This window comes from Carassius carassius, chromosome 43, assembly GCF_963082965.1.
Source record: "Carassius carassius chromosome 43, fCarCar2.1, whole genome shotgun sequence".
Lineage (NCBI taxonomy): Eukaryota > Metazoa > Chordata > Actinopteri > Cypriniformes > Cyprinidae > Carassius > Carassius carassius.
Window position 1 is genome coordinate 14,903,392 of NC_081797.1, and position 25,298 is coordinate 14,928,689.

General features: G+C 37.1%; 2 protein-coding genes across 3 annotated transcripts in view; both read right to left on the bottom strand.

Annotated features, from left to right (window-relative positions):
- LOC132125390 (small ribosomal subunit protein eS27-like) overlaps positions 1–120 on the bottom strand; it is a 22,841-nt gene extending 22,721 nt beyond the window's left edge. The window contains exon 1 of the mRNA XM_059536774.1: positions 114–120. The gene's annotated coding sequence lies outside the window, so the exon portion shown is untranslated. The remainder of the gene's footprint in view (positions 1–113) is intronic.
- The window catches only part of trpm1b (transient receptor potential cation channel, subfamily M, member 1b), a 23,037-nt gene extending 9,777 nt beyond the window's left edge, over positions 1–13,260 (bottom strand). The window contains exons 1-6 of one of the 2 annotated variants that reach the window (XM_059536772.1): positions 13,002–13,260; positions 2,356–2,432; positions 1,720–1,903; positions 1,305–1,518; positions 865–989; positions 572–743 (exon numbers count right to left, since the gene is read on the bottom strand). In XM_059536772.1, the coding sequence (XP_059392755.1) occupies positions 572–743; positions 865–989; positions 1,305–1,518; positions 1,720–1,903; positions 2,356–2,432; positions 13,002–13,079 (850 nt within the window). In that variant the 5' untranslated portion in view covers positions 13,080–13,260. Of the gene's footprint in view, positions 1–571; positions 744–864; positions 990–1,304; positions 1,519–1,719; positions 2,433–3,707; positions 3,980–13,001 lie in introns of those variants that run through there. The other variant, XM_059536770.1, reaches the window with a different exon arrangement.
- Positions 13,261–25,298: the final 12,038 nt, after the last annotated feature.

The following is a 25,298-nucleotide window of genomic DNA, read 5'->3' on the forward strand; positions in this document are numbered from 1 at the left end:
GCATACACAGAAAAAAAAGCAATTCACTTACCTACATGTTTTGAATTGGTACAGGGATTGTTCACATATCAATATATTACTATTACAAAACATTAGCCTGAATGTTTGAACCTTTTGAGTGTTTTGCACTCTAAATCTTATTTTCAATTACTCAAAATGCATGCACATTAAAAATGTATAAAGCCATTTGATAATTAACAATAGGAGAGGTATTTAAAAGTCAGAGAAGTGGGGAATACAATCATTTTAATTTGACTCTCCCAGGTCTGATCCCAAATGACGATGTGAGTGGTGACAGCTGAGCCTCCCTTTGCTGTCCCTGCCTTATCACAAGCTCCAGGCATAGGATGACAAAGGGAAACCCACAGGTCACAGACACCAAAGCCTTGATCAAATCTAGAATGGCAAGAGCATATCTCCACTGGTCCCTGACCCCATGGACTCCATTATGGATAATCAGGATGTATCTCACGTCATTCAAACCCTTAGCATGCTTTCAAATATGCCCTCTTAGGATCAGAGGTACATTAGACCTAAATCAGATAAGATTTGCTGATGCTACCGCACTTACGCGTGTTAATCTTCTGAAGGGAGATGTGTTTCTCCAACTGCCTGCGTAGTTTGACTTCTGCCCCGTATTTCCCACATGTGCCGTTATCAGATAGTATGAAGTGCGAGTGGCTATTGTTGAGAACGGCAAGTTTGCTCAGAGGATTGGAGATGGCTTGGTATGGTTTGTTCACCTGAAGAGGAACATAATGCAGATATCAGTGGACAAGTATGAAGCTTCAACTGATAGATAATATAACATAAGTTTATGAGCACCATCATGTTTTGTATTATACACTGATAGTTCCTGCTTACATCTTTTCCAATTAGATCCTCTTTGCTCTCCAGGATTCCCCATGGAGCGATGCCTATAGCACACACCTTCCCTCGGGATTTAGAAGAGTGATCCTTCAAAGCATCTCCAACGTGCCGGATCACTCCTACATTATGAAAGTAATATAAAACAGAATAGGAAGCCTTATTAATTATATCTGATAACAAACCAAATTGAATATGGATCGTGAACCATGTGGATTGGAATTATACTTGTTGACCTGGGATGAGCAACTCCGGTCCTGGAGGACCACTGTCTTGCCTCTATCCCCAATTAAACACACCTTTTCTAGTAATCCTGAAGATTTTGATCAGATTTTTTTTTTTAGATATGTTTAAGTGGAGATGGAGCTAAACTTTGCAGGACAGTGGCCCTTCAGGGCCGGAGCTGCCCATCCCTGTTGTAATCAAAAAACACCTACCAGTGCTGACTCCACCAGTGAAGATCCATGCTCCGGTGGTCACGGCAGCCTTGATCAGGCCTTTTCCAAAAACTTGCTTGAGTTTGGGCTGCAGGTCAAAGTTCTGAAGGCCACCATGAACTGATATAAGCAGCGTGGGCAACTCCAGTTGCCATTCCTTGACCATGAGATGCAGCAGGCTGTCCGGCTTAGTATCATATGACACCCGAATATACTGTAAGAGATATTGAATTATAAGCTTAATGTCAGATTTAACTTGATTTGTTCTTGAATGAAATATGTTTATTTCCTGACTACATGAACTATGCTAACAATTATTGGATTAATTAGACTTCAAATCTCGAGAGGGAATTAATGGAGAATTTCGCTTACAGGTGGTTATCAAATAAAACTCAACCCATAATGTTCAAAATACCATGGCTTTGTTGATAAATCCACCTCCTTGAAATTCAATGGTACCATAGGCGTCTGTGGGGACGGTCTGGGTATGTCTGACCACCGACCATTTCTCCTGAGGAGGGTCCACTTGCACAAGCTTGTTCTCTTCGGAGGGCTTGTTGGTGGCCGTGTGCTGAGTCACGAGATAACCACAGGCGCACCTGAAGAAAATCACAGAAGTTTTGCTGGAGGTTTGTTTTATTGCATGCAACAGAATGTTGCTTACGTAACTCAATTAGCTGACATTTCATCATGAAAATAATTTGGTTTGAGGGTACTTCCTGTTTTTCTGTGCACGTAAACCACCTATCAGGGCTGTGTCTAAACTGCAGTCAATGTTCAATGGGTACATGCATTAGTGCACACCCTAGCATCCCTCCACCGACAGGAAGTGTGGTGGACTGAACTATACTGCCCCCTCACATCCAGCCTTGAGACATGCCCACACAGTGATCTGTGAAAGGGCTTATGATGTCACACATCACCCCTCATTACATAAGAGTCTAAAAAGCCTCAAAACAGAATGAGTCATAGAGGTGATTTGTGTCGCACAATGGTGTCATTATATGAGGTTACGTGTTATTTCGAAATTGTTCAAAATAGGAAAGCTCACCGCGTTGGGTCCTTGGCTGGAAATATGTGGATACATTCTCTTTTGTAAAAGGTTTTCTCAATCCAAACTTTCTGGCCCTAAGAAACAGACAAGAAAAGACAGTGAATAAGCCATCAAATAAGAAGCAGAAAGGGAAAAATAAGTCAGAAGAAAGTTCACAATTTAAATAAATTCAAATGATTAAAATAAAATAGTAGCTTTGTTATACAAGCACAAACCTATATTACATTACATTACATTTACATTTAATCATTTAGCAGACGCTTTTATCCAAAGCGACTTACAAATGAGGTATTAATATATCTATAACATCAAAGACAGCAAGAACTGCTTTTAGTGCCTTGAGTTTGCCCAGAGTGAATAGAGCAAATCCTCTTTGCGATGATAATCTTTACTAAAGTATGAGTGAAACATTATGCACAAGCCGTAGATATACAGAACACATGGGATAGAAAATATGTAGATATCTAAAGTGATTAACTATGGAGACTTCTGGTGAAATGCATTTGTTCACCAATACCAGTGATAAGTGTGCTTTTAGGAATATACAGTACTATTACAAAGATAATGCTGGTCTTTTACAGTTCCCATAGTCAGCTACTAAAACTGCAAAACAACTAACTGTTGCTTCAAGATGTGTAGATATGTGTTGAATGCAAGAACATCCAGAGAGTCATTGACTAGATCTAGGATGTAGCCTGTTTTGCAAATTATTAGTGCATAGCAAATTAGAGTGCAAACTCTGCTCCAGACCATTTGTCTCTTTTTTTTTCTGTTCTGAGAAAGTGCCATGGAAACCCACCAACATTTTTAGCTTTCGAAAGAAATTCTATCGTGCCAGCTTTGTGCTCCAACACTGGCCGAAAATAACCTTTGGTTCAAAGCAATATCTGTCTAGGCTTTTGTTGGTTCAGCCCTAATTAAGACGAAAGCTTCTGAGGCAAATCTCCCTCGAAAAATCAGTCACAGAACATTAGAGATAAGAAAGACAGAACACATTAGAAACCTACAAAACCATGGCTATCCATTGCACAATTATAAATATAAATCAATAAATTCATAGTTTATCAAGTTTATCACCTCCTAATTTTCTTTTTTTATTATTATTCTTTTTTTAAATTACACATTGTTTAACAAAGATAATGTTTTATTGGAAACTGCTAATTGTTCGTCAAGAGAAACAATATATATATATATATATATATATATATATATATTTTTTTTTTTAAATCATTCCCAATACTACAATCATTCAACCCAATCCTGATCATTCCTACCCCATCATCACATCAGTAGACCACAGATCCCTGGGTTCCTTCTGGTGACCCAGTGTTAGCTAGCCAGGTTCCTACCTGTAGAGCCTCTAATCGACATTAAGAAGGTGCCAAAGAGAAACTTTCGGCATCAGCGATCCGTCCCGGAGCTCTGCTGGCGAGGGGTGCTCTTTCCCAGAGCGTTGGTGCTCAGTGAATCCCACAGGACATGAAACTTCATCACTTTATGAGGGGCTGTTCATATGATGAGCATGTGAGCAGGCTCTTTGTTCGGGGCACGTCCCATGACTCCAGTTCAAGGTAATCCTTTTGGGAGTCCCATGACCCCTCTCTCCTTGCCCACAGGGTATTTTCATCCCTCGCTGGAGCAAAGCACAACAAATCTACTTTGATAGCTTCACAATACCCGTGAAATGCATTTCTTAAGCTCACAAAACCTTGAGAGACGGATTTTCTACCACAAAAAACGTCTCGCAAGTTGATGTAGAGAGTCAGGTTTGTATCTACAAACGGACAGGAATGGGAAGTAATCAAAGTCTTTTATTTGAAAGTGTCACCCTCTTCCGACCACTTTTATTTCAAGCCCAATTTGCATAATTGAGAGAATTGGGCACAGGCATTCTTTTGAAAAGAGGCCTAGTTAAGACATGACAGGACTCCATTTGGGGGTAAGGTCATCGAATACTAGTTGTTGTTAATCTCTATTTTCACCAACTGTGTTGTGGGGGGGAAATGGTTCTGACGGACTTACAATCACATCTAAGCGTTGATAACATTACTGATTTCTATTAGTCTTTTACACAAAAGAAGAGAAGTCTTTAAGTAAGGAAACTTACTCAATAGATGGTGTTTATCAGTTGATTCAAGAAGTTACATTTCTGAAAACATTCACAAATCATTTTGAGAGTAAATAGTAAAAAAGTAAACAATCAGTAAATCAGTCCAAGCTGGTGTTTGCTTGGGTCTATTAACATGACCAGCTTTAAAATGCCCTCAAAACAGAGCAGACGGACTCATTTGGCATTAGGCATGGAACCTATAACCACATTGGACTAGTTTAAAATCTATTACACAGCAGGGCTGCTTGGTCAACCACTGAAAACATGGGGAGATTCCACCCAAAATGAAGATGTCCATTTTTGGCCTTGTTGGGTCAAATTGAAATGGTGAGATCATTGGCTTAAAGTCTTTAAATTTATTGGTAAAATTAAAATTTATTTATTGGTTTTATTGAGGTTCTTTCCTCAACCATCTCACTCTTTCAGCAGTTCAGTGCTGTCGTCAAAACGCACGTGGACAACTGGTAATTAAAGCTCTTGAAGACAAAGGGCTCTTGCCACTGCAGTAGTTCAGCCAGTGTGACGCACGTATTTTGGCTAGTTTAAACTCATTACCCACAGCAATTAAAACTCAAATCCGCTAAGAGCTCATCAGCTTTGTTCAGAAAATGCACAAAAGCTCTCTAGGAGGAGAAATCTGATTTTCTTGCTTAAATTAACAAGGCCTATAGCAAACCTGGCAACAATCAACACTATTGAGTCTTTCCACATAGACATCTTGCATGTTGTTGCTCAAGTAAAAAGCCGTTTGTTCATAAAGAGGACTGCAGCTGCAATTTGTGAACAATGAAAGGTGGAAATCAGATTAAATGTTTATGCAAATCTTTCCCCCAGTTTTTGTACAAGTCTGCATTTTCACATTTTAAAAGCAAAACCCACAAAGATGCGGTAATTACAGTAAATACATACTGAAATTTAGATATGGCATTGTCTGTTCATACACTGCATGAATTGTGTGAGCCTCTCCAAAACTAGATACTGAAGATCACATGAGAGGGCAACAGTCCGGTGACCCATTCCTTTGAACTAATGAGCAGTGTGAGATTTGATTTGTGCTCACAGTTCAACCCACAACCTTGTATAAACACAATGTATATTTAAAATTGTATATATATATATATTAGGGGTGTAACGATACGCGTATTCGTATTGAACCGTTCGGTACGAGGCTTTCGGTTTGGTACGCGGTACGCATTATGGACCGAACGGTTCATTGGACTAATTAATTATATTTGGAAAAAAAAAAAAAAAGTGAAATATAATGATATGCGTTCAACAAGGTAGTCCAATAACCCAAACGACGTAACAGGCAACGCCCCTGACACCCCCGAAGAAGAAAAAAACACCAACTTATATGTTTATGTTAGGCTACTCAGTCAGGCGCTCGCTCACTCATACATGCTGAAGGCTCGTTGCAAAATGGCTAATGCGTTTAACAGACCAGAAATAGAAGATCCTCCAATAACCAACAGGTCTGGTGTTTGGGTGCACTTTGGATTCCCTGTAAGCTATAATGGTGATGGCAAGAGAGTGGTGGATAAAAAAACAACGATATGTCGCATCTAGGGTACACCAGCGGGAATACAAAAAAAAAAAAACACCAGCGGGAATACTTGAAACATGTCAACTCATTTACGCCGACATCACCTTAGTGTGTCAGTATCTGGGAAAAGACGGAAAAAAGGAGAAACATACATGCAACAAACTATCCCCGCAGCATTTAGACAGACATTTCCAATGGATTCAAACAGGGCAAAAGAAATCACCACGGCGATCGGTAGGCTACATTTACGTTATAGCCGCGGATATGAGACCTTACTATCTACCATTGATTCTATCATCACCATTATAGCTTACAGGGAATCCAAAGTGCACCCAAACACCAGACCTGTTGGTTATTGGAGGATCTTCTATTTCTGGTCTGTTAAACGCATTAGCCATTTTGCAATGAGCCTTCAGCGCGTATTGAGTGAGCGAGTGCCTTACTCTGTAGTGGAAAACGTAGGTTTTAAGAACATGCTTAATGTAATTGAGCCCCGTTACAATATTCCACAGAACCTGATTTTACCAAGTGAGACATGTTCCTGGGACAACATCTTTGTTGTCCCTGGAACAACATTGTGATTAACCAATCAGATTTGAAGAACCAGTTTATAGATTTTGTGAAGTTTACGCTTAAAATCACAGTTTGGTGCTTGTACATCAGTGTCATTCATCTATAATTTCCCCTGATTTTAGGGATTACTCATGGTTAAGGTTAGGTTTAGGTGTAGGGATATGGTTAAGAATATATTTTTGGAGTAAAATGTTGTTCCAGGGTCAACAAAAATATGTTGACCCAGGAACACATCTAACTCAGCAAAATCAGGACGTGCACAATATTCCTTCACGAGCCCATTTCAGACAGACCGTAATTCCTGCTTTGTTCCAAAAAACATAAGCCCTATAGAGAACCAATTGAGTAAAAACACACTCAATATAAAGAGTTATAGAGTTCCATATAAAAAGTTACATCTTTGTATTTGTTCATAACTAATATAACATTTTCATTTTTTTTTATAAGGAGCTGTTTTTGTTTTATACAGTATGCTGCTAAGAAAACACCATAGAAGATGGGTAAAGAATAGCTCCATCATTGTTCAATGTAAAAAAAAAAAAAACATACTTTGTTAGTTTTAATAAATAAAACATTTTTTAAAAATCAAGGAAATTTATCTGCCAACTTTTTCTTTTTGCTGTATCTAAAACGTACCGAACCGAACCGTACCGAACCGTGACACCAGTGTATTGTATCGAACCGAATCGTGAATTTTGTGAACCGTTACACCCCTAATATATATATATATATATATATATATATATATATATATTGTCTCTATCTATCTATCTATCTATCTATCTATCTATCTAATCAGCTCTTTTTGTCGGTCTGTCTGTCTGACTATCTATATGTATCTATAATAAACAACTAGCAAGAGAAGTAGAAATCTAATACATATCTTACTTGCAAAAAATAAATATCTTACTTGCAAAAAAATTTATAGTTTTAAGTTTTATAGAAGTTATACCAGGTCTGGAGACAATAGGCATGTTGATCTCTGGGTAAGTTTAACGTATTTAACCTTTTTAAAACTGCTTTCCCCTTCTTACTCTGCCTCTAAAAAGACTCATTGTCTCTGTGGGTTTGAAAATCCAGTTAGCCATCATCACATGAGACCAACATGTCACTGATTAGCCTTGAGAGTTCTTAGTCATAAGACACATTGTTTAGACAACTATGTTTGTGTGAGAGTGTTTTTGTCTGTCTTTGAGAGAGGGAGAAGGGGCAGAGACTGAAAGAGAAATGACTGTAAATTTTGGGGGATGCATGCAAATGTCAAAGGAAGTGTTTCAGTAACAGTCATATCCTTCTTTCCTCATTTACTCAGAATGGAAAATCATCCCTCAAAATTTTGTTTGCACGTCTGTTTGCATGTGCAGTCATCTTTTTCAATAAAAACCCTGTTTTTACTGTGCAGAAAATAATTATGGCATTACTTATGATTACATTTATTCACTAAACACTCATTTCTAAGGTTTGTAAATCTTCTCCAGAATTGGATTTATGCATTCAGACCTGTTTACCCACTACTGGAAGATATTGAGTAAACTAACTTGCTTTGAAAATTCCTACATGTATTACATCAGAAAGTGCGACATTCAACAAGGGCGAGAGCCTACAGTGTAATTTGATTGCTTGGGCAGTTCTGAAAACTATATTTTCAGTCTTAATCACATGAAAGCAGACATTTAGAAAGTAGGGAAGTAAAGTGCTTAATCTTGCCCAGCTGCTGGTGCTCATATACTGGGCATATTGGGGATTAGAGGCAGCGGAGGAGCATCAAACCACAGAGGTGCTGCTCATTCTGCTGCTTGGGCTGGAACTGCCCTTTTGCTTTCACTTGTGATTAGGAGTTGGATTAGTAAGAGATTTAAATCAAAGATGCAAATCTGTTTTATATAATTCATCTCTAACTTCATGTTTTGCAACATTGTAACAAGTTAAAAAAATTTTCCAATTCGTAGCAGTGGCCGTTGTTAAAGTTACAACTGTAAAGATAATCAGCGAGTTTTAAAGAGGGAAGAAATGTATTTTTCACATTATCCCTTTCCAAAAACTTCAACAAAGTTGTAAATATAAGTGGAAAATGCAATGTGAGTTACTATATGTGATCCTGGACGACAAAACCAGTCTTAAGTGTCAATTTTTTGAAATTGAGATTTATACATCAAATGAAATTTGAATAAATAAGCGTCCCAATGATGTATGGTTTGTTAAATAAGGACAATATTTGGCCGAGATACAGCTACGTATCCTATGAGATACAGAAAATGTTGCATCTGAGGGTGCAAAAAATAAAGTAAATAAATAAATTGAGAAAATCGCCTTTAAATCGGTCTAAATGAAGTCCTTAGCAATGCATATTACTAATCAAAAATTTAATTTTGATATATATAAATAAGGCAGATTTTTATTTATTTTTTACATGATCTTTACTTAATATCCAAATGATTTTTGGCATAAAATAAAACTTCGTAACTTTGACCCATACAACATATTTTTGGCTATTGCTAGAACCCATTCTACTTATGACTGGTTTTGTGGTCTAGGATCATATATTATATTATATTATATTATATTTAGTGCTGTCAATCGATTAAAAACTTTAACTAGATTAATCACACATTTTTTTCTGTGATTAATCGCAATTAATCGCAATAAAAAAGAAATGTTTTTGTACGTTTTTATTATATTTTTTAATGTAATAATTTCACAGTTAAATTTAAATACTTGTTTAAATGGCATCTTTTTATGAATGAAGGCCAGTATTACTGATATTAATACAGCTACTGATTTTTTATTTTATTTTTTACATTTATTATTAGGCTTCAAAAATATAACAGTTTTTAATTTAAGTAAACTTAAAACAATGCTAACATAAACCCATAATAAATGTCATGTTTACTCCTGCCCTTCCTGTCTTAACAGTTTAACAATATACAGAAATTTAATAAAGTTATCAAAGTTATATGCAGTCTGCACTGCATAAACTATAAATTAAATAGTTAATCCTTATTAAAGCTACAAAAGTTATTTAGTCAAGAGCAGCGAGTCATTTTCTCTGTTCCCTTTGTTCTTTAACTTTACTGACAGGAAGCTTTATTGGCTGCTGTCCCTTTAAGTGCAGACAGACACGCAGATCTCACCGTTTATATACTGTCTATGGATCTCGACTCATTCTCTCACAACTCTTTTTGTTCATTTTAGACTTTATATAAATCATTTAAGATTAGGGTGACCACCCGTCCCGCGTAGCGCGTGCGCGCACAGCGTTTGAAGCCCAATTCATGCGTCCCGCAAATTGAGACTGTGTCACGCAAAATCAATGCTTACTCAAAAAAAGTTGATGGCTCTATATCCTCGAGCCCCAGGCAACCAAACGAACATTAGGCTACTTGACAGTTCAGCACGCTACTGCCAGAGCGGGAGCGAGCGAGTAAGAATGAGAGATGAAGTTTACATCTTTATTATTTCTGTTTTAACGTTTTTCCTACATTATTTATATTAAAATATGTTATGTAGGCAATAACTCAGTTTACTATTTGACTAATTTACTGAGGTGGCATCGTTGTTAACTTACAAAAATGATAATTTGGTGGATAATTGACATTTTTCCGTTAATAACAGGTAGTGTATTCCGATGTAAAATTAACAGTCGCCTGTGGACGCTCAACAACCATCTTATCTGAGCTCAAAACGCTGCTTGAGCAAGTGTCAAGATACTAAAAGTAATAAATACATAATTATGAACGTTTATGTGTGTTTATTTTTGTTCTCAGTACGTTATTTTAATAGCAATTAATGATTATGAACATAAAAGCATTACAAAAAAAAATATATATATATATATATATATAATTACTATATACTATCGATGAAACCACAAAGCTGACGCGGGAGGTATGTATAACTGCAATATAAAGTAATTTTGAGTATTATTGCTATTAGTATTATTCTCTAAAATTAGGTAGATGTAATATAAAAGTAGCCTACACATGGCAATGTTTTTGCAACAGCTCCAAGTCTCACGCGCAGTGTAGGTTATACGTCACTGTCCGAATCCGTTCACTTATTTATTTATTCACTCCTTCCTGATATAGTGAACTCAACTGCCATACACTATGTAGGGATTAGTGAATGAGTGAATTCCGTTCCCTTGAGTTGTGATGTCAGACTTTTTTTTTTACTTTTCCTGTGGTGTTGAGCAACTACAATTCATTTTAATCCTATAATTTTATATTATAATTTATTTAAAGTGAATAAATTGTAATGAAAAATTAATAAAATAGCTAAAGTAAATCGTAAGTGGAAGTGCATCCGTTAATTCTGTCATGAGCATACATCAGCAATTACACATGTTTAGGGGAATAGGGCATTATTAATATACCATGTAAGGTGGTATGTGCTAGAAATGGGTAAACCACTATCAGTGAGTCTGCCCATGGGGTGTCCCACATTGTCCCCCAGAAACGTACCCCTTGTCCCCCCTTGGGCTTATTAGCAGGTGGTCACCCTATTTAAGATTGCTCTTATGAGGATAATCGACAAAACTGGCACTTTGGGATGTTTATTGTTAGTTCAAGCGCTTAAGAGAACTGGATTCTGGCGCCCTGTCTATGCATTGTGTGTGTGTGTGTGTGTGTGTGTGTGTGTACGTGTGTATGTGTCACAAAAGGGCATTCACAGACAGCGCATTCTCTTTTGTCTTGCCGCGCTTGAAATGTTTAAAAGCATTTAAATGAATAAGAGCGTGATCATATAATGTAAAGCTAGCCAACGGATGGCAGAAAATACGGATGCTGCGTTAATTGCGTTAAATATTTTGACGCATTAAACCAGACAAAAATTAATCGCATGCGTTAACGCGTTAACGTTGACAGCACTAATTATATTATATTATATTATATTATATTATATTATATTATATTATATTATATTATATTATATTATATTATATTATATTATATTTGAGTGCTATTGAGACACTATTGACCATGACATCCTCTTGAATTGACTCAAATGTGTAGTAGGGGTTCAAGGCATGGCATTACAGTGGTTCACCTCTTATTAAAGGGTAGGATTTTTTCTGTAAATATTGGGTCATTCACCTCACCTTCTGCGCGCATCCCTTATGGTGTTCCTCAGGGTTCTATTCTTGGCCCTTTATTGTTCTCGCACTACATGCTTCCCCTTGGCTCCATTCTCCAGAAATATAATATTAACTATCTTTGCTATGCCGATGACCAACTTTACCTTCCAATCAAACTTGAAAATGACTTGTTATTACAACTTTCTTTTCTCAACTAAACACTGACAAAACTGAGGTGCTTCTGCTAGGCCCCGCTGCACTCAGTACTAATTTAACAAGTAGGTTAGGTTCCCTTAGTGATAACTTGCAACACCATGTAAAAAATCTAGGGGTCCATTTCGATCCATTACTACAATTTGACAAACATGTAAACATGGTTGTAAAGAGTAGCTTCTTCCACCTCAGATCTGTTGCGAAAGTAAAACATTTTCTCTCGCGAAAAGATCTTGAAATTGTCACCCATGCACTAATTTTTTCTAGGCTGGACTATTGTAACTCTCTGTATGTCAGCCTCAAAGCACTCTATCTTGGCTTCAGAAGGTTCAAAATGCATCAGCCAGATTGTTGACAGGAACAAAAATGAGGGAGCATATTACTCCTGTTCTTGCTTCATTGCATTGGCTCCCTATCAAATTCAGAGTTGATTTTAAGATCCTTCTTTTTGTATACGAGGCATTACACAAGTCAGTCCCAGATTATATCTGTGATCTTATCCAGCCATCCAACCACTATGTCATTAAGATATTGTAACCAGGTTTTTTTTTTATCTGTCCCTCGTTCTTGCTGTAAATCTGAAGGTGACAGAGCTTTTGCTATTGCTGCCCCTAAACTCTGGAACAGTTTACATATATATATATATATATATATATATATATATATATATATATATATATATATATATATATATATATATATATATAAACATTTTGATTTTATTAAATTTTTCCCCCTTTTAATTTTGATCTCTGTTGCTTCTTAAGTAACCTTATTGTAAAGCACTTTGAATCAATGATAGTTGTGTCTATATAAATTGTCTTGACTATTATATTACATTATTTCTAAAATATAATTAGTGTTGGTAGTAACTAGTTACAACTTAGTAATTAAATTACAATTATTTATGAAAATGTTAATGATTACAAAAGTAGTTACATCTGAATATTTAAACACACACACACACACACACACACACACACACACACACACACACACACACACACACACACTGTTCTAAAATATGAGACACCAGTGTTTCAGAAGCTTATAGGACATTGAATATATTCAATCACCTCTAGATCACAAAATCAAATTCAGGGTAACAGCCTGGTAACAGACACTCTTACCTTCTGAGACCCTGATGTTGTGCGTTTGATGGAGGCCCGTTTGATGGAGCCACTGGCTCTTCTACCGCTCTGCTCCATGTGTCCCGTTCACTTCGCACCTCAGAGACTCATGATCGTGTTGGACCCTCTAAGACCCTCTTTTGCTTGGTCCCTGCACTATCAGCACTCAAACTCATCTCCCGATGTTCATTCTTTGGGTTCTCCTGCCCTTAACTGAAGATAGAAAGACGCGGATGAGGATAAAACATCTCTCGATGACACGCTTGACACATAGACCCCGTTTCCTCCAACTGACAGCCTGTAATCAGGATTAATGCAGCCAGCTCTTGGAAGCTTGCGACTTTAATGGGGTAGAGATTTAATAAATGGTTATTGAAGGTAAATCTACTTTGGAACACTGTGGGCCAAAAAGGTTTTGAAAACATGCAAACTTCATGAGGATGTTTCTCCTGGACTTTGAAGACTTGAGTTACAATAAGAAAACAGGCAGGCCTAGAAACTAACCATGATATGCCAGACTTACTTTGGTGAAGTTTGAAAAGAAAGTATGTGAGGACTGACGGTTTTGCAAACCATAATATTTACCTCACGGTGATTTTATTCCAAACATGCTGATATCCTTTTTGTTAAAGGTAAGTGAACCATCTTAATAGTCAAACGCGCAGAAAATATCACTCTGCAACCAAGGGATTATTTTAAATGAGGATGCAAATTAAATGAATTTCTCTCATAATGCACACAGAAATAAAACAATCATTCAAATGAAAGCTGAAACAGATACGCACATTCCAGATCTTTCAAATCAATTACACTGAGAGGAACCTTTCTGTATTAATGTGATGTGAACATCTGAAAAGTAGAATACTGTCCTCTTGTGGTTATTGTTGTAATTGCATTTGTTCACAGTAACACTTCATACCATATCTCCATATCTATACCATATCTACTAATCTCCATGCATATTATACATTTTCTAGATTACTAAAGCTTTAACATTATTTGTTTTACTAATGTATTATATGCATATGTATATAAATAAAATCACACAGTAACATGCACTAAGTAAAAAGTACATTACTAGTAAATTATTAACAATCCCAAAAAATTACTAAGTATTAATAATTTAATTGTTTATGTATATAGGGTTAGTTTATGTCATGCTGTGTATACAGTATGTGATATATATGTCAATGTTTATACCATCTTGTGTTACTTTAGTATCACTGAGATTATATTTTAAATGATATTTTAATTATGTTCAATTAAAATAAAATAATTTTAATTTTAGTTAGTGTATTTTATAATTTTTGTATTTGTTTTTTATATTTATTTTGTATGTCTATATAGATTTTTGTCGTTTTTTTATTCATAGTTTGATTCATTTTTTATTTGTTTTAGTTAATATTTAATTTAACATTTGTCTTTTTTTTTTATTTGTCTCTGAGTATAACAGCTTATAAATATTCTATTTTAATTTTTTATCTAAAGTAGCAGAAAGCTTTCTGTGATGGGTAGGGTTAGGATAACAGGATAGAAAATACAGTTTGTACAGTATAAAAACCATTACCTCTATAGAAAATCCTCATATAAAATGGAAACCAGTCTCTCTGTGTGTGTGTTTAAAATGTATTATTTTTTCTTTGTGCATTCATTAATTTCCTATTAAATTTGACACATTGTCTGAAGACGTCAATATACAATATACAAGGTCATGTCAACCCAGTGAACAAACGCGCAGCTCCTCATCTCATTATAACAGGATGAAAAGTAAAGTAATCCATGTCAAGTCAAGAACACCACAGCTGATGTGAATAGAGCTACTGCTCATCCAAAAGAGAAAAATATAGACTTCTGTCACATGTAGAATTCAGATTGGCACCCCCCCCCCCCCCCAAAAAAAAATAATGGCCTCATGCATGAGGGGATTTAAAGCAAGCCAGGACAAACACTGATTTGTTTTCAGGCTAAAATGAAAACATCTACTAATTCCCCCGACACTTTTGATCAAATGTCACAGATGAGTGCATTTGCTAATTGAATCCCAGACATACAAGAAACTCACAACAATGACAATCCAAGTACCTACAGATGAGTCTATAGCGCGCGTAAACTCAAGACATAAACACACTCTTACCTATGACGCATTCTGTGAACTTCACAACAGCTGTCATTGTGCTCTAAACAATGAAGGTTTTCCTGAAATAGAAGTGCTTGCCTTCCAGGAAACAATACGCAAAGTGTTTCCATTGCTTTAAGAACAGATAATGCATAATTTCTCCTCGTAAGCAGACACAAATGAGCTTTATGGGCGCAGATGGCTTGGGCGCACATTCTAATTCCCTACAACTCATGAGCCTGTTGTGGTGACCACAGCTCTCTTTTTAGCACTCTTTTGTAGCGTTAACAAATATAAACAATCACTAGCATTGTTATTTGAAACAGGCAATGCACTAACACCTTGTTTTATTATAAAATGTCTATTTCCTTTGACCAGCCATGGCTGTCCAAATAAAAAACAGAATGTATTTGAGCTTGAGTATATAATACACAGCCACTGTAGGAATATAGAGGACTGTGTCTAAGTGAGAATATTTGTGAGGCAGCCGAGGGTTTAAACATGATCTCCACTTTCAGGAATGTGCTGAAACTCAATCCATCATCTTAAGCTGGATTTCCATACACTAACATTACCCACAGAGCTCAGCAGACCTTAATTGACAATGCAGGATTATGAGCATGAACATAATTTCATCTGCACCAGTAGGGATCATCTCAAGTGACACATCCAATTTCTAAGACTGCAAGACTGATGAGCTGTTTAATATAAAGATTAGAAAAAGATTACTTAATTTAGGGGGGAAATCATGCCAGATAGATAAATAGATAGACAGATAAGCAGACAGGTAACAGACAAACAGATAGAGAGAAAGAGATAGAATGTTAAATACAATAAAAAATATTAAAATAGTATTATTAAAAAATATGTTGTAATTATTAAACAAATAATATATTAAAAAATATTTTGTAAACATTAAACAAATAATTCTGGTTTGGTATTTTAATATTATATTTATTTTTTATATTTTTTTAAATATTATTTATGCTATTATTATGGTTACTGCTAACAGGTGGTCATCATTTTCTGTAATTATTATTTTTGAGTTGTTATATATTTCTTACCACTAGATAGCGCTCACACAACATTGTTTCTCACATTGCTTACATATTCTAACTAGAAGGAGCTGGCATGAACTTTCACATCCTGGTCTCTTTGTCTGCCTGATTTGCATATGAGATAAGTTTTAGGTCAACAGTGCTGGCTCCCGACGATACTAATTTGCTTCCTGTTTGAACGTCTCCTCCTGTTGTACGTCTTGTCAACACTTTTTTGAGTTAAGCAACAGTATGAAAATGACTTGTATGTTTTCAAGCATTATATCAGGTATCATTACTGCCTAAACCTGTTATCACACGCATCTTGCAGGTGGTCCACGATTCAACATAACTTCTCTATTGACAAGCCAACTGCAGAGGGTCCCATACAAGGTTTCTAGGAACTGTCTGATGGACTCATCAGATCTACTCAAAAGCTCACATTTAGGCCCGTTAACCTTTCCGAATCACTGCTTGGTCCACATGGAAAAAATCAATGCAACCAGACACCAAGCCGACTAAACAAACCTGCGCAAGCACAACGTTTATTGTGTCGTGTTGTAGATGGCCAACAGCTGTCATGAACGCATTGTTTTGTTTTCTACTAAATATTTTTGCCCTGACATTTTTCCAAAAAGAGGGAAAATATAGTAAACAGCTGGCCAGCAGGTTAACTTCCCCCCCAAATTAGTTCCATATGTGCTTAAACACTTTATAGAAATACAATTTAGTTTGAGAAAAAAGGACGCGGGTTCAAAGAAAATGTAGAAGAGTAACTTCACAGTCTGACGTCAAGGGATATTTGTTCCCGTGTAGTCAGATTACAGGCAGGTACGCATTGCAGAGATGAATAATGCAGCAGGTGTCTGTCCCACCTGGAAGCTGACGGCCCCGCCTGGTTACTATAGTGACAGACAACAGCGCCAGAAGGCACAAAGGTGTGCGTTTCCGCACTTTACTCTCCCCGCGTGTGTTTGGAGGAGGGGGAGGTGGGAACGAACGCTGGATCACGTACACCTCATGTTCTGAGAGAATAAGGGACAAGAGACGGACAGGTGGGACCATTCATGTTTGGGTCTTTCAAAATTCAAGTCATCTTGTGAAAAGGGAAACATAGGCCAGACAAGCACCAGAGAGAAAGGAAAACTTTACACAGAGGTGATAGCAAAGCATGCCGAGGCATGTCGATTTCTCCCAGCAGAGCTTCTAGAGACAGGAGGATTTGAACCTGTGGCTCTACTAGTTCAACTAGTCAATCTTGAATGAAGTACAGCAGAACATACTGGATATGTCAAAACAGACAAGGGAGAGACTGTTATGGTCTTTAGAATCACTAATCCAATTCTTTACATGGTTTTAAAAAAAAAAAACTCTTTGTGCGTGCTTTTATACAATTAATCTTTTTACTGACAGTCATAACAAAGTCACAGTATCACTTGCAGTGAGGGACGCACCCGTTGATTACCACATCACCGCATGCCTGAAGTGTGAGTCCATCACAGACACGTGCCTCTCCTAATCAACCTACTCCTTCAGGTAAACATCACTCACAGTTGGTGAAATTGAAGCCAGTGACCTTTATTTGGCCTTCTTGAGACTTGGAATTAAGAGGTTGGTTTTATGCAAATGAAAGGCATTTGATACACTCTACGCCATATTTCACATTTATTCAATGCATTTACATCATTTGACATAAAATGTTCATTTCTGGCACTGTTTTCAACTCATTTTAAAGGGATAGTTCATGCACATATGAAAATTCTGTCATTCACCCTCATGTCGTTCCAAACCTGCAAGTCCTTCGTTCATCTTTGGAACAAAAATTAAGATATTTTGATAAATTCAAAGAGATCTCTGAAACTCCCATAGACGTCCCAAGCATACTACCGCAGTCAAGGTCTAAAAACGTAGCAAGGACATCATTAAAATAATCCATGTACATTTACAGCAGACACTTTTATCCAAAGTGACTTACAATTGCTATATATGTCAGAGGTCGCACGCCTCTGGAGCAACTAGGGGTTAAGTGTCTTGCTCAGGGACACATTGGTGTCTCACAGTGGATTCGAACCCGGGTCTCTCACACCAAAGGCATGTGTCTTATCCACTGCACCAACACCACCTTTTTATGTGAGAGTGTTTCAACTGTAATTTTACGAATCTACGAGAATACTTTTTGTTCGCAAACAAAAATAATTACTTTATTCAACAATAACACGCAGATATGTTGTGTGCCTTGATTTGAAAGAAAACAATGTATCCGTGTGTTGTGGCTGACAAAGAACAGCATATGTTGTTTACATTTACTCTAAAATGGCGCCAGGGTGATGCGGAGGAGTCGAACTGTCGAATAAAGTAGGTTTTTTTCATATTCTTTGCGCAAAATTACAGTTGAAACCAATGATGTCACATGGATTATATTAACTTTGCTACGTTTCTGGACCTTGACTGTGGTAGTATGCTTGCTGTCTATGAGAGGGTCAGAGATCTCTTGGAATTTATAAAAAATATCCTAATTTGTGTTTCAAAGATGAACGAAAGTCTTACAGATTTGGAACGACACAAGGGGGAGTAATTAATGACAGAATTTTCATTTTTGGGTGAACTATCCAATTAATTATTCAGCCTCACGTCGTTCCAAACTCGCAAGAACTTCATTCATCTTTGGAACACAAATTAAAATATTTTTGATGAAATCTGAGAGCTTTCTGACCCTCCATAGACAGCAATGGAACTGACACATTGAAGTCCAAGAAAGGTAGTAAAGACATCATAAAAATAGTCCATGTGACATCAGTGGTTCAACCATAATTTTATGAAGATACAAGAATATTTTTGTGCACAAAGAAAACAAAAAATAATACCTTTTTTCAACAATTTCTTCTCTTCCGTGTCAGTCTTTAACGCATGCAAAACATATTCTTAGGTTGAACCACAGACTATTTTTTACGATGTCCTTACTAACTTTCTGGACCTTTAACATGGTAGTTCCATTGCTGTCTATGCAGGTTTGGAACGATATGAGGGTGAGTAATTAATTACAGAATTTTCATTTTTGGGTGAACCACCCTTTAAAGGAATCCATCACTTTACCAAAGATTTGCTTTGAAAAGTTGAAATGAGTGAATATTTTGTGAATATTTAATCAATAAAATTATTGTCATAGTACAGTACATTTATATACCGGTTTAGTTTTTTAGATTATATAACAGTGTTTAGTTTTAGGGTAGGGGTGAAACATATATTATAGTGAAAATGTAAATACATCTACAATTGTAAAGATTGTCTAAAGATTATTACAATTTCTAATGCTGCCCATATCTAAATACTTTTTCACCTTTAAGATACGGTCACTTCCATGGTGTATGTTTTGCACATCAAAACGTTCCAAAAATTGCATGTGTAAACATTATGTATGAATACCTATGAATACTGAGATCAGGTTAGAATTACTTTGAAATACTTTTTCCTTAATGGAACAATAAACGATATTCTGAAATATGTACATACTACATTTTCCCATAAAAAAACTACTAAAATATCTAAGAGAACATTTATTTACTAATTGTCTCATTTAATATTTTGCCAATTGATGCTCAACAGAACAGAGCAAATGAAATCAAGTTCTATAATACCTCAAAAGATGTGTACCTGTTAGAATTTCAATTCATCTCAATGGTAGGTGCTTGACAGCCCAACACTGTGTGACTATCCTGAGTTGTGAAATGAAAGGCAGAGGATAAAGAAAGACAAGTCCATTTATTGGTTTAAAGAGACTTTTAAAATGAACCAAGGCACTGGAAAACTATCTGCTGTACTATAATGAAATACTTGCAATTTATATGTTGTTAGGAAAATATTCACAAATATTCTAAATGCTCTTTAAACGGAGAAAGGCTGATTGCTAAAGGTTGATCTATTAGCAAAGGCTAGCTAAAAATGCTAACCAGCCCTGCAGTGCCTCATACTGTTGTTTATGGTTTAGACTAGCTCACATTTCTCAAGGCATGTGGAAAGCATTAGGATTAACCACAGTTTTCATGTCATGTCATCAGGACACACAACATTACTGATGGAGAGGATTTCATTAATTTAAGGATGGAGTGATGGGAATGCTTTGTCAAAGGTTAGCACTGAATGATACAAAACATTGTCAACTGGAACACAGATGTGAAATTCAAGCCTTTCTCCTCGAACAAAATGTGAAATATGACATGACAGAGTGCTTTGGATGCACTGTGGGATTTATAAAGTGGGCCAGGATGCCTTTTTCCCCCTTTTCCTATAAGAAAAAGTGTTAACACTTTTAGATTTCTCTATAGCACAGATGCAATCTTTTTTTATTGTTGGGTCTCATAATTATCCATTTAACTCAAATCAGTCTTTCCACATAGTTGTGTATGTACTCTTTGTGCCAAGACTCCCATTTTAATTGTCAGATGTTCAAAAAAGTGGTTGTGTTGACTGAGCACAACTCAGCAAGCCCTAACAAAGCAGTAAAAACAACAGTAATGAGGATTACAGCTTGTTTCCTGTGTGGAATTGTGGGGGCTGGGACGGGTGGGAGGGAGCTAACACGGGAAACGGACTGGGAGAGGTGTCATATCACTCTCATGAGAGACCTACTGTAATTACACAGGATGTTTTGTGTAAACAATGGTGCCGTTTCCATGCTGATCCTTGGTGTTTTCTTGCTTTTTAAAAGTAGACTTTCTTCTGATACTCACAAATTTTCATACTTCAATATTTCTTCCAATGAAGCTAAAGATGTCCAATATGATTTTTGATGATGCCACTGCTTAGACACTCATGACAAAGATGGCCCATTGCTGTCCATCTAAATTATTAATTTACATAATTTGGCGATGAAGAGTTTTATAAAGTCTACATGCTGCCAAGTAAAGAATCTACTTCCTTCTCAGCTTCTCAGATGCTAGATTTTTTAATTTTCTAATGAAAAGCCCCAAGTCTCCATGATATTGTAGTCCTTAGATATGTCCTGAATGATCAAGTCAAGTCAAGTCAAGTCACCTTTATTTTTATAAAGTCACCTTTTATTATTTATATAGCGCTTTAAACAAAATACATAAAGGCAGTTCATCATTGAATTCAGTAATGTCATCTCTCTTCAGTTAAATAGTGTCTGTGCATTTATTTGCAATCAAGTCAACGATATCGCTGTAGATGAAGTGACCCCAGCTAAGCAAGCCAGAGGCGACAGCGGCAAGGAACCGAAACTCCATCGGTGACAGAATGGAGAAAAAAACCTTGGGAGAAACCAGGCTCAGTTGGGGGGCCAGTTCTCCTCTGACCAGACGAAACCAGTAGTTAAATTCCAGGCTGCAGCAAAGTCAGATTGTGCAGAAGAATCATCTGTTTCCTGTGGTCTTTTCCTGGTGCTCCTCTGAGACAAGGTCTTTACAGGGGATCTGTATCTGGGGCTCTAGTTGTCCTGGTCTCCGCTGTCTTTCAGGGCACTAGAGGTCCTTTCTAGGTGCTGATCCACCATCTGGTCTGGATACGTACTGGATCCAGGTGACTGCAGTGACCCTCTGATCTGGATACAAACTGGATCTGGTGGCTACGGTGACCTTGGAATAAGAGAGAAACAGACAAATAGTAGTGTAGATGCCATTCTTCTAATGATGTAGCAAGTACATAGGGTGTTATGTGAAGTGTTCCCGGTTCCGGTTTACCTAATTAATGCAGCCTAAAAATCCATTAACGGATTTGGATATTAAAAGCATATTAGTATGTTATGTGTAAGCCAGGTTAAAGAGATGGGTCTTTAATCTAGATTTAAACTGCAAGAGTGTGTCTGCCTCCCGAACAATGTTAGGTAGGTTATTCCAGAGTTTAGGCGCCAAATAGGAAAAGGATCTGCCACCCGCAGTTGATTTTGATATTCTAGGTATTATCAAATTGCCTGAGTTTTGAGAACGTAGCGGACGTAGAGGATTATAATGTAAAAGGAGCTCATTCAAATACTGAGGTGCTAAACCATTCAGGGCTTTATAAGTAATAAGCAATTTTTTAAAATCTATACGATGCTTGATAGGGAGCCAGTGCAGTGTTGACAGGACCGGGCTAATATGGTCATACTTCCTGGTTCTAGTAAGAACTCTTGCTGCTGCATTTTGGATTAGCTGTAGTTTGTTTACTAAGCGTGCAGAACAACCACCCAATAAAGCATTACAATAATCTAACCTTGAGGTCATAAATGCATGGATTAACATTTCTGCATTTGACATTGAGAGCATAGGCCGTAATTTAGATATATTTTTGAGATGGAAAAATGCATTGTTACAAATGCTAGAAACGTGGCTTTCTGAGGAAAGATTGCGATCAAATAGCACACCTAGGTTCCTAACTGATGACGAAGAATTGACAGAGCAACCATCAAGTCTTAGACAGTGTTCTAGGTTATTACAAGCAGAGTTTTTAGGTCCTATAATTAACACCTCTGTTTTTTTCAGAATTTAGCAGTAAGAAATTACTCATCATCCAGTTTTTTATATCGACTATGCATTCCATTAGTTTTTCAAATTGGTGTGTTTCACCGGGCCGCTAAGAAATATAGAGCTGAGTATCATCAGCATAACAGTGAAAGCTAACACCATGTTCCCTGATGAGATCTCCCAAGGGTAACATATAAAGCGTGAAGAGTAGCAGCCCTAGTACTGAGCCTTGAGGTACCCCATACTGCACTTGTGATCGATATGATAAATCTTCATTCACTGCTACGAACTGATGGCGGTCATATAAGTACGTTTTAAATCATGTTAATGCACTTCCATTAATGCCAACAAAGTGTTCAAGTCTATGCAAAAGAATGTTGTGGTCAATTGTGTCAAACGCAGCACTAAGATCCAATAAAACTAATAGAGAGATACACCCACAATCAGATGATAAGAGCAGATCATTTGTAACTCTAAGGAGAGCAGTCTCAGTTCTCTGATACGGTCTAAATCCTGACTGGAAATCCTCACATATACCATTTTTCTCTAAGAAGGAATATAATTGTGAGGATACCACCTTTTCTAGTATCTTGGACAGAAAAGGGAGATTTGAGATTGGTCTATAATTAACTAGTTCTTTGGGGTCAAGTTGTAGTTTTTTGATGAGAGGCTTAATAACAGCCAGTTTGAAGGTTTTGGGGACATATCCTAATGACAATGAGGAATTAATAATAGTCAGAAGAGGATCTATGACTTCTGGAAGCACCTCTTTTAGGAGCTTAGATTGTATAGGCTCTAACATACATGTTGTTGGTTTAGATGATTTAACAAGTTTATACAATTTTTCCTCTCCTATAATAGAGAATGAGTGGAACTGTTCCTCAGGGGGTCTAGTGCACTGTCTGATGCGATACTGTAGCTGACAGCTGAATGGTTGCAATTTTATATCTAATAGAATTGATTTTAGAAGTAAAGTAGTTCATAAAGTCATTACTGCTGTGGTGTTGGGAAATGTCAACACTTGTTGAGGCTTTATTTTTCGTTAATTTAGCCACTGTATTGAATAAATACCTGGGGTTATGTTTGTTTTCTTCTAAAAGAGAAGAAAAGTATTCGGATCTAGCAGAATGATCCATTATTTCTGATGAGAACCCCCAAGTCTTCATGATATTCTCATTCTTAGATATGACCTGATCCCTTCTTCAAGCTTACCAGGTAGATACCGCAAATCCAATCTCTTAGAAAAGTAACAGCACACCTTTCCTTGACTTTTGAGGTATAAATCATGTTTGTAGCACAAACAGTGTAAGAAAAGCTACATTTCGTCCAGTCTTTAACCCCATGAGCAACTGAAATAGGGATTCATGCCTAAGCAACCTCTTAAGAAAAAAAAAACATATTCTTTAGATGATATTAGGTATTTTAATGACTCTCCTCTGTTCCTAACCCTTGCTGAGGGGGCTGAACCATCAAAACATAGCAGGTGTTCTGCATTGACAAGAAACATACGAATGGGTGGTGTCCTTTCTGTTCTGCTCCCAAGGTGTAGCCATTTACATGTCCTGCACCAGATTGGTTGGGGGCTGGTGTCACGAGAGCAGAGGGGTGGTGGAGGAGGAATCAGCACCCTAACCAACCACCTGTCTCTGGTTCTTGAGAAAGAGGGGATATGCCTCTGAAACCATGAGGCCTCATGGGTGGAACAACTTCAATGTTTCTTTGCAGGACCAACCTACTTCCCTTTCTTTTGCTCTCTCTCCGCCTTCAGCACTGTGCAGAGCTCACGTTTAGGGTAAACACTTCTTAGAAATTCTCCCTGTGGGTTACCTCATTCCATGAATCCCCCTCTTTGAGTTTTGGAAAGGGTGAAGGGGAACCCTAGTGAGCCGTGTAATTGTATGTTCCAATCCCTTTCTACTCAGAGAACAAAGTTGGACAAAAGGTCATGCCCCCAAACAGGACACTTGGCTGAGCGAGGGAAAATCCCTCTGAAGAGGCTTCCTCTTGCTCACTAACTTGGAATTGATGAGTTGTGAAAGATTTGATGGCTAGTGAGTTGTGGGAGCCCTTATATCTGGAACTGGATGCACCTTCTGTGAGCCTAATAGCTATTTAAGTAAACAAAACTAATGTCAGATGTTGGTGTAGGTGCCAATGGCTATTAACCTAGAAGTCACTCTGACCGGTCACCTGTCAGCAATGGAGTGGCTTCTCTCCTCAGTGTGAAGGTCTGCATTAAGCCCTTCTCTGTTTTCTTTCAGCAGTGGTCTCTTTGGTGTTAGATTTTATGCTAACTAAGTCTACTCCCAAGGTTCAATTCAGGGTGACGTGCCTTGCCGAAATGGGAGGAGAAAACTCTCAGGCTTTTCATCTCCAAGTAAGCTGTGTAAACTTCTAGAATCAAACTAACATCTGCAGTCATGAGAGCCAGATGTTATATCCAAGAGGGCTGGACTAAACACACTATTTTGTGTTGTTTCTTTCTCAGCTCTGGTTTAAAGAGATTTTGGAAACTGCGATTTCAAGATCTCCCAAAACACGCTAAAGAGATATTTCTGATAACTTCCATTACCATTTACTATTACCATGTTATTCCAAATCTGTAAAAATTTCTTTCTCCTGTGAAACATGAAAGGACACATTTTAGAGACTGCACTGGTTGCTCTTTTCCATGCAATTATAATGA